The sequence below is a fragment of the Aulonocara stuartgranti genome (assembly GCF_965226115.1).
Source record: "Aulonocara stuartgranti genome assembly, chromosome: 5".
Lineage (NCBI taxonomy): Eukaryota > Metazoa > Chordata > Actinopteri > Cichliformes > Cichlidae > Aulonocara > Aulonocara stuartgranti.
This window is the reverse complement of record NC_138943.1, coordinates 9,041,275-9,051,875: the sequence shown is the minus strand read 5'-3', so window position 1 is coordinate 9,051,875 and position 10,601 is coordinate 9,041,275. Positions and strand designations below refer to the sequence as shown.

The window sequence follows — 10,601 nt, the reverse complement described above, 5'->3', positions numbered from 1 at the left end:
TTTCCAGATGTGCAATTCACACAGAGCATGAGTAGAGCTAGCATGAAAGCAAACAAAAGTAAAGCAAAGAGCCTCAAATTGCAGGGGGGCTAGATGCTTTCAGGACTTTGTGGAAGTGTGAAAGGTTTAAGCGTATCCTGTGGTGTCTCAACTACTGGCAAGACTCGCATTGATTGATGGCCTTGCAGAGTAGTGAGGACTGCAGGCCACTGAAATGGATTAATGCTATTAACATAACAGTGGATTGCACCTTTGTTTCGAGTATGATATTCTGCTCCACGGCCTATTTCTTTAAGCCTATTAAGGACTTGAATGTCACAGCTTATTGTGAGCTATCACCTTTTATTGTGAATGGATTAATGCTCCCGTCCAGACAGGGTTCACAGTTCAAACAGACATTGTTGCCCAGTCAGAGAATGGATGAAATAATGAACAGTGATCACCAAAACACTTCACACAATACAGCACTGCTATAAAGGATATCTCAAGCACTGAACCACTTTTTTTAATGCACATATAATCTAAACATCGAGAGGCATTTAAAGAATGCAGAGGGTTTTTAAAAAAACACACAACACCCCAACAAGATCTCATTACTCACTTTTCCTATGTCTGCCTTCCTTTTGCCTGCTAGAAGGGTGGGGGCACAGATGAAGGGTTAAAGTGGAAGACGGGGTGTAGGGCTGGGCCTTAGTGAAGCAGAAAGGGGGGTGGCTATATAAAAACTGACAGAACACAAGTGGGGCTTTATCCACACCATCCTGCTCTGGGTAAGAGGAAACCCTAAAGTGCCTTGGCTCAACCAGCTTCTCGTCTTCTTTCCCTCTCTTTTTACTCACACCCGTTGGACGTGTGTCCGCTCAGGACAAGAATGGCAGCATCCTCCGCACAGAGAACACACAGGCCCTGCATAATGCCGCCTTTTGCTTTGCTCCTCATCGTTTCATTTTTAAATGGTAAGTTACTAAATACTAAATGCAAAGAATACAAATACTAAGATCGCATGCTCATCTGCTGAATTCGAGTGAACTGTAAGGGTGGGGTTGGGGTGGAGCAGCGTTTGTTTGAATGGTCTTTGAGTTGAATCCAGGTTTTAACCCTACAACCCTTTGATTCCCAGGAATCCTAACTGTCTCCAACATAAAATAGATCTATATACATTGTAAAAGCAGTTGATAAAGATTTGTTTTCCCCAACATATTTCTCAGAAAAGGGTTACTTTGTAGTTTGCCCAGGCAAACAAAGGGATTTTTTTTAGAGAGTGATTTTTTTAAATTATGAGGAGGTACAGTGAAGTTTGAATTGATATTTCAAGTTAAAATCTCTATTTTGAACTTTTGAGTATACAGCCAAACAGTTTTTAAGTATTATCTAGTTAATTTTTCTGTATTGCACTCTACAGTACAACAGAACTATTTATGGGCATTCCACTGGTGTTATGTTTCCTTTTCTACAGCACTGGTTCCCATGATTTTCAAGGACTTTGAGAAATGTGTATTTATATTTAGCTGGTTGTAACGTGAGGCCAGTTGAAGCGTGCGTGGAAGAAGGGTGTGGGGTTTGCATGTTAATGTGCATTTCAAAAAAAGGCTGTGGTGAAGTAGCAACAGATTTGGGGAGCCATCGGGGATATATCAGGATGTTCAACTTCCACAGACAGTTGGAACTCATGTTTGTGTGATGATGTCACCATATTTTTCACACTGCAGGACTTATTCTAAAGTTTAGTTCCTACAATAGCTAAATTTAAATGTGGCAAATGTTTTAAATTCATTTGAAACCAGTTTTGAATAGAATTCCTATCTGTAGCTTTATACTAGGCTGCCACAAACTATTATTTTGATAGTCGACTAGTCACCGATTATTTTTGCGATTAGTAGACTAATCAGATCATGCATCCATTGCACCAGCATGCATCTGCTCTTATATAACTATCATTAGCTTACAGCTTTAAGTGTTTACGGTATGTGCTAACTAAAAATAAAGACAAGATGATAGTTTATTAAATTTTAATGAAATTTGCAGATTGTTTCGGTAAAGTTTAATAAACTCCTTGATATCTAAAATATAACAGGACAACAGAGTATATTCTCAAGCATCTCACACTTCTGATAATCAGTTGTCTGCTTGACGTTTATTCAGCTGTGTAAAAACTATAACTTTAATCTCAGCCAAACCGATTTACTCAGGAACAAATAAAATACTAAAAAAAAAGCCAAACAATAAAATTTTTAAGTTATCTGAGGGATTTGTATATGTTTAACCTGAGTAGCGAAAGACAGCGGTGGGTTTGAAAACGATTTGCCCAGAGTCCGGTGTTCTCACGGGCTCTAGTGAGCCTTGCCCCCGGCTAGCTATCGAGCTGGTGGGTAACAGACGTCTCCGAAAACGTCAGAGCGCTTTTGAAAATATGTGTCTTGATAAACTGAGCAGATATTTGAGGTTTACACAGCTACATTCTCGCCTGAAAATATGTTAAACGTTTATTTTGTGACCCAGAAAGAATAATAAGAGTAATATTAAAACTAACTAGCTGCCACCATTGTTGGAAACTGAGCTGGGATGCGCTATGAATTCTGGGACACAGCTTCTTCTTCTTCGGGGTTTAACGGCGCTGGCATCCTTGTACATGCAGTGCTGCCATCTTCTGTTTCAGTCCGTTATTACACTCTTAAATCCTACTACTTATTCCTGCGTCTTTTGGGATCTTACAAAGCTTCAAACGACGCGGGTCGACTATTAAATCAGTCGTCGACGATTTTGATAGTCGACGTGATCGTGACTAGTCGACTAATCGTGGCAGCCCTACTTTATACCAGTAAACAGACATTTGGTGACAGGAAAAGAAAAAGACAAAAATAAAAGATAGGATATGCGCAGAAGAAAATGTATATTAAGATTCAATAGTGGCATAGGAAAGTTCAAAACAACAAAAACAGCTCTCGTTCAAGCTCTTTGGCTCATGCTTTACTATCATCTTGAGTGCCCTCTGTTGTGGCTGCAAATGAATCACACACTGGGGGACTTAATTCAAACCTCATGTCCCGTTTATGGCATGTAGAACTTGTGGGATTGAGGTCATCAGCAAAGGGAGGCAGCTGCATCGGCTTTGCAAAATAAAACTGCACCCATATAGTTTCAACCAACAGTGGGCTATCGATTCAGATCTGGAGGGATACAAACTCTTATTCTCCAGTTGGATAAGAAAAAGAGTGTTCTGATGAGAATTGCTAATTCAAAGCAGCTCAAAGCATCTGACACTGTATCTGGGCCAAATGGGCATGCCAAATAAAGATGAATAGCAATAAAGAAGATAACAGATTTTATAGTACAAATGAAAAACAGACCACTTAAGCTTAAGCATATTTCAACCACAGAATCAAGTTTACAAACGTAGGCAACAATCCCTATTCCTGAATTGCCTTTCCAACCAAGGAGATGTGAGCATTGCAGTTATCTATATATAAAATTAAGATGGGTTTACTATATAACTCTGATGAAATGAGAGTAGACATACAGATGTTGTGAACAAGCATGTTACCCAGACAATGAGTTGATTTTTCATGAAACAGTTTAAGTTGACTTCATTGTGAGCTGATTTGAAGAATCACTAAAGTCCGAGATGTAGCAAAAAGAATTAGAAAAATGTCAGCAACAGATTGTTCATTTCATTTTTAGAAACACAGCACAGAATATCTCAAACCTCAGTGTCAAGTGAGCCAGCGGTGACAAGTAAACATGCTGATACATACACACAAACACACACTACATACACGCACTTAACATATATACCATTCTCGTTTGCTTGCCATTGTGTTTTCCTTTATCCATTACTAATAAGAGTAGACTGTTTTCCACTGTCCTCTCAGCAGTGTTGGCTTTGAAGTGTTTCCAGCCTTTGTACTTTTGGGTTTACTGTGTGTGTAATAACAGTGAATGTACATTCACATGGTATAGCCGAAAATGCGGCTTTATAAAAACAACCAGGAGGTCCAAGCATTTGCTCTGATCTACAAATTACATAAAAGGGAGTACCAGAGAAGCAAGGACTGAGGAAAATTATCACTGCATAAACAAACTACAAATATATTTCATGTACCTACTCTATTTCCTTCACAGCCAGAAGGTCCTGGGTTTAAATCAAGGCTGGGGCCTTTCTTTGTGGCACTTTCATGTTTCCCCTGCATGTCTGGTGTTCTCTCATTATGAGTGAAACTGAGGGTGGGGTCTCTCCAAGTACTCCCAACTTTTTCCCAGAGTTCACAGGTTAACTGCTGATTCTAAATTGGCTATGGATGTGAATGTGAGTGTAAGTGATTGGTAATTTCTCTGTGATAACGATAGGCTAGCCAACTGTCCAAGGTACACTGGCCTCTCACAGAATGACAGCTGAGATCATCTCCAGCTCCCCGTAACCCTGAGGTGCATAAATGATTAAGAAAATGGATGGATGGAATGAGTTCATTGTGTTATCCTTGGAGTTAATAAATATTAACATTCTAACTGTTACTTTTATTGGAGTGCATTAAAAGGAGAAGACTTTAAGATTCAACTTCAAGATATTCATTATATATGTTGTGGTACAACTGAAATACTGATAATTAGTCAAGCAAGGATATTCCTATAAATGACCAAGGTTAATATTAATTAAACAAGAATTCTAGTTCAACGTCACACCATATCTGAGTATGTGTAAGTGATAAGTGTCCATGTTATGGCTGGGAAAGCTGATGTTAATTATATGAATATAGATTAATGAAAGTGTTATGAAATGTTGCTGTAAGCATCTGTGTTTATTAGTCTCCAGTTGACTTTTTTGCTGTAAAACTAAAAGTTTACAAGGAAGTGTGGAGGAGTACCTCATCCATCTGGCCCTGGCAGTGGGATTTTTCCCCCTACAGTGCCCAGGTTTATAACGTCAGTGTTTCAGATACAGAGAATGAATCTGTGGGCATTGAATAAGTGCAGTTAGTTCAACTTCTTGATGCATTAAGAGGATTTTTATTCAGTACCACCCAGAAACGTGTGCTAGCTATGATAATTCCCGTCGATTTTCAACAGGTATAATCTTAAATTTGTTCTGGACAAAATCCACGTAAAGCCTTTTATCAACTGATCCTCAGCTTTGACTGTAACAGGATCTACCTGCACACACTCAATCCAGACAGGCTCATTTCATAAACGCACTAGGCAGTGAAACTTTAGCGGGCAACTGAGAGAGTGACTGTGGGTGTGTGAGTCTGTGAGAGGGGTTGGGGAGTGATATATTGCTTGCAATTGAAAACAGATGTCATGTTTCCTGATTGTGGTCCCTAGAAACAGGCATCACACTCTTGATAAGAAGCTGCAGTGGCTTCAGGGTTGGGCTGGGTGAATGTTACAGCTGGGCAGCATTGGGTGAGGTAGATTCTGCTTCACCGGCCTGATTGAAACCATGAGATTCAGTTGGTTTGCTGCCATGAGAGAAGAATGGCCTGGCTTCTGCTATTAATTGGCGTGACAGAAATGACAGAGTAGGGGGTGCAGAGAGGGTGCAGTAGGGGGTGGGGAGGGTCAAGATAGTAGAGGTCAACAGACTGTTGTTTCAAAGAGGGTAGAGTTGCAGAGCATGTTTAACCCTACGGGACTCTGCTCCAATGTCACATTCCATAGTGTATGCTTAACAAACTCTGATACTAAATTATGAAAACATCCCTTAAGAAAACAACACTATGAATACATCAATGAATGCTGTTTTTGTCATTCTGTAATCCTGCCTGAAATCGAGATAGACTCAGATGAAGACAAATTCCACTTAATGGCCGTAAAATAAGCTTTCTTCCAAGTTTGGGCATTAATTATTTTAAAAAGAAATTATTTTAGGGATTCTTTTATACTATACTGCAGCGATTCAAATATGTGTAGAATTGTAGAATGCCTGCAGAATTTTGTTTTTAAAGTCTTTTTTGAATATTACTCCATAAAAGATTTTGGTTTTGCAACTAATTTATATGTTTATACATTGCATGCTGTTGACGCAGTGCTGATCAAACAGCATGTGGGATGTTATGGCATTCATTATGGATCTATCCTGCTACTCTGTTCCACAGCTTCCATTCACTCACCACTGCACAAGACATCCCTGTCCTGCTGACAAGAGCCTATTTCAAGTATATATAGTATGATTGTGATTTTTGAGTGTTTACAGTGTGTGTGTTGAGGGTGTTGGCGTTTAGCATCAAAAACAACACATTTCTATACATATATACAAACATATTTTTTTGGTTTCCCATAAAAAAAACAAACAAACTGTGAATTAAAGCTATTGAAATGTTTTGTGGCAGCGGGGGCTAGTGGAGCTTCGGTCACTGGGACTTTAACATGGTGGTTAACTGATGTGTGTAGACCATTATCACCTCACTAAGCCCAATTACACGTTACAGGGTTCTCATCAGTAGAAGCAGGCAGAGGCCAGAGGTCACGGGCACACAATGCTATATTTTCTCCCCTCGTGATCATGTATCACAGGACTTTATGGAAGCCAGGGTGGGACCGGAGGCCAAAGGCTTGTAAAGCTAGATCACTGAAAGCATCTAACAGCTGGCTCATGCTTCACATATACATACAGTGAAGCATGCAGAGTGGTTGCAGTTACATGGGTGCATTTTGACAATTTACATGAAAACCTGTCAATACAGAAGAACAGATCCCTTGAACGATGCATCAGGAAGGTCATCAATGAAAAAAAAATCTGCCAAATCAAAGTATTTGCAGCTCCCTCGTAAAATAAGTACAATAAAAAGAAAATTAAAATACTTTTTTTTTATAGTCATATCCAATATTATTTGTATTATTTCATTATTCCCTTATTTCTGTTGCAACATTTGTTACATTTCTTTTGTCTGCTTGTGACCATTTAGGAATTTCAGTACCAATAACATGCCTTAATCAGCGCGTCTCTTTTTGAACCTTGGCTTAACTAGAAACAATCAAAATGCGGGACCCAGTCTCACAATGTGGGAGGAAAGTGGGGGGGGGAAAGTCTTTGGGTCACACATCTGGTCACCCTATGTACAGTACACCATGACGCAATCTTTGCAAACTTTCTGGAACATCGTGAAAGAAATTAAACTGCTTTACGCAATGTTATGCTGTGGGAGGTGTGAAGGTTGAAGTTAAATCTCATCTCGCTGGATGCCTGGGATTAGCTGTGCGTGACTGGGAGAGGGTGAAGAGAGACAGAGGGTTGGGAGGGAGCAGGGCGTGGAACCGAGGGCTCGTCTCCTTCCAAAGCCTGCCACATTCCTTCATCCAGAGTCCCAAGAGATGGGGGGTGTGCGTTAGCATATCCAGACTGCAGACTTTACTCAGAGCAATCTGATGGGAAAATCTTTAAGAGGGCAATGAAGTCAGGGCCTACGCTAAATAACATATGGAATCTAAGTTTATTACAACAGTTACAGTTGCCTTGTTTGTGCAGTGATAGCTAGACCCACGGCTGATGACTGATATCTTGACCTTTCTAGACATTAAACACAGAAAGACAAAAAACATACCATACCATAAGAATTCAGTAAACCCAGTTAAAAGTCCAATTTAGTTGTAGTTTAAATGAATGTGTGAAAGGTAAAGAGAGGTGAGGTGGTGGTGAGTTCAAAGGTCATGCTGTTAGAAAATCTGTTAAAATACGGATATAACACCACTGTATCGATTACAGCACAAAGGCCAAGGCTACAATCTACCTTTAAATAACAGACTTGCCTCTAAACCAATAACCAAAGCAGACGGCAAGTGTAAAAAGAATCTACCAAAAAAGCAGCACTGTTAGGTAAAAACAATGCGATCAAATTCAGATCCAAATGTTTTTGTAAATGTTGATCATAAGAGGTAATTATATTGCAGAGGTTTCATTCCATCTGGTTTCTGGTCTGTCAGGAAAACATGTTTGCGTGTAATGAGTGATGGCTGGTCAGAGAGCTGGACAGGATTTACTGGCAATGTTGGCAGAGTTGCAGAAGGCCCTGTGTTATTTCGCCTCAAGCTAAAACACGCATGTTTTGCTTTATAAAAGTGTTGCAGCCAATTATAAACATGTGCTTGAGATGGTCTTGCTTCATTATTATAGTTGAATTTTATCCAGCAAATATGTTAAAATATTGCTAATGTTATCGTTTTCATTCACCACAACATCTCCCCAGCGTCCAGCAGAGTCTGCTTCAAAGGCCAGACTGTTACGGAGGACTAAACATAACAATCAGCCACAGTGTACATCTTTAGACTTTTGTTTTACAGCACAATTGACTGGGTTTTAATTGTCAATGCAGTACAGAAAATGACCTCAGAGCTGAAACAACACATTTCAGCTTTAGCCTGTATGTCACGTTTGTATGAGAAAACCTAATTTATGCCTTACCATCTCACCCATACTAAACCTCCTCCTTTCCATTAAAATAAACAGACAGACCACCCAGACATGGAGGGACTGGAGGGAGGGCAGCTGTAGGCCGCAGGCTGGAAAAGGATCTCAAAGACAGGTTTAACAAGGGAAGATGGTCCCTGCTCTGAAAGTAAACTAGAGATACAGAGTGAAGTCAAACAGAGGATTCATATTTGCAACTTTCACATGATAAATTTACTGTTAATTTTTATGTAGATGCAGAAAAGATCACTAACTGTTATGTGTTTTCTAAAGCAATTAAAAACAATGACAAAGTGCAAAACAGATCTCACATGACAGCTGCAATAGACAGTTGCTGACACTAATCATGCCAAAGGAACTCCTTAGAGATTACCATCCCACCTGTTAGCTATAAGCACACACAATGTTTACACTAGACTTGTGGCACCTGCGTGTCACAATGGGTTATGAAGTTGGTGGAAATGTGTCACAGTGTCACCAGTGTGTAAACACATGTGTCCCATATATGAAGACCCCAGCTTGTGACAGAGAGATGACTCCAAGAAAAGCTGAAGCAACCTGAAAAAAAGATGAGTTATGACACAACAACCAATAAAAATTAGAATGTGAGAAAAATATTGAAAATAAAATAAATAATAAATCACATCTTGTGTAGGTTATTCAAATGTTCCAACAATATTTAGTCTAAACTACAATTAGGTCTATAAGTATTTGGAGAAGGATACATGTCAGAAATATGAAGGCAAGATTAGAATTTGTCTAAATTTAAAAGAGGCTGCACAGTTCTGAAAAACCAAGATCAACTTTTACCAGAAATGATGGGAAGAGAAAAGTATTGAGAGGGTAAGGAACAGCATGCAATCCGAAGATTACCACATCATCTATCAAACACGGTGGAGGCAATGTTATAGCACGGGCATGTGGAACTGTGCTAATAAACTGATTACTGATGATGTGACTGCTGATCGAGTGTACAGGGATATACACTCTGCTCAGATTCAGCCAAATCCTGCAAAACTGATCAGGCAGCATTTCACAGTGTAAATGGATGACGAGCCAAAATGACAGCAAAAGCAAAGCAAGAGTTTCTCGAGGCAATGAAAAGAGATATTCTTCAATGGTCAAATCAGTCACCTGATCTCAGCCCAAAAGAAGATGTTTTTCATTCATCAAAGAAAAAGTGGAGGGAAGCGTGACTCCCAAACAAAGAGCGACTGAAGGTTGTTGCTGCAAAAGCCCAGGAGGAAGTACAGCATTTGGTAATGGGTCCTAAGTATTAGAAAACAGCATGGCACAAAGATGCCAGTGATTTTTAAATAGTTTATTGTGTGAATGCAGTAAGTTTTTTTCACCTCTTTTTAGCAGAAAGTTCAGCTTTTTCACCGCTTTTCAGCACAAATTCCACTTCTTCACCTCTTTTCAGCACAAATTCCACTTCTTCACCTCTTTTCAGCAGAAAGTTCTGCTTCTTCAACTGTTTACAGCAGATTCCTACGGTGGCCCTGAAGTGCAAATCACACCAACAAATCAGGGCCTCTCAATTTTGTTGTTGTGTTTAGCAATTTGTTGGTGTGATTTGCACTTCAGGGCCACCGTAGATTCCACTACACTGCATTTTTGCAGGAAATGCAACTTTTTCTAGTGACCTTCTATTGTTAAATATTGTCTGTGGAGAGAGTTTGTATGCTCTCCATGCCAAAGTATCCAAGTACAAAAGTAGTTTCCTACTCTGGCTTAATGAACAGAAAGTAAAAACTGTATGACTATTTATGTAAAAGTTAAAAGTGCCTTGTAGTGTAAGGTGCTGTGAGTTATATAAGAATAGAAAACTACAATATGAATATATGTCCATACTAGGAATTCAACTAATTGGTAAGCATTAAATATACCATTTATAATTTTTGTTTGCTGTAAAATGTCAGCTTAAATTTACACAGAAATCTAATGTTCATCTACGTAATGTGTAACAACTGTATACAGTATGCACAAACTAAAATGAAGTCAATGTAGGTCAAGAGGGGGCAGTACAGAGCAACTGCAAACCTGAAACCTGAAATCAATCACAAACTTAATATGGGACAATAAGGAATGACTTAGTAAGAGTGTAGAAGTAATGAGATCTGCAGAAGAACGGTATTATGGGAATGTTTTGAGTGTGAGGTAATGCTGTTGTTGTTAGACAGAGAGAGGGAGAGCTGGGTAA

The 10,601-nt window shown here is 39.3% G+C and overlaps 1 protein-coding gene and 1 long non-coding RNA gene across 4 annotated transcripts in view; one reads left to right on the top strand and one right to left on the bottom strand.

The window, feature by feature from the left end:
- Nucleotides 1-732: 732 nt before the first annotated feature.
- Nucleotides 733-10,601, top strand: part of LOC309706542 (uncharacterized protein) — a 17,762-nt gene continuing 7,893 nt past the window's right edge. Inside the window, exon 1 of the mRNA XM_082533170.1 lies at nt 733-956. Coding sequence (XP_082389296.1) covers nt 872-956 — 85 coding nt within the window. The 5' untranslated portion in view covers nt 733-871. The remainder of the gene's footprint in view (nt 957-10,601) is intronic.
- Nucleotides 5,554-10,601, bottom strand: part of LOC309706543 — a 23,588-nt gene continuing 18,540 nt past the window's right edge. For all 3 annotated transcript variants that reach the window (XR_014276752.1, XR_014276753.1, XR_014276754.1), the window contains exon 3: nt 5,554-8,956. This is a non-coding gene — a long non-coding RNA (uncharacterized lncRNA). The remainder of the gene's footprint in view (nt 8,957-10,601) is intronic.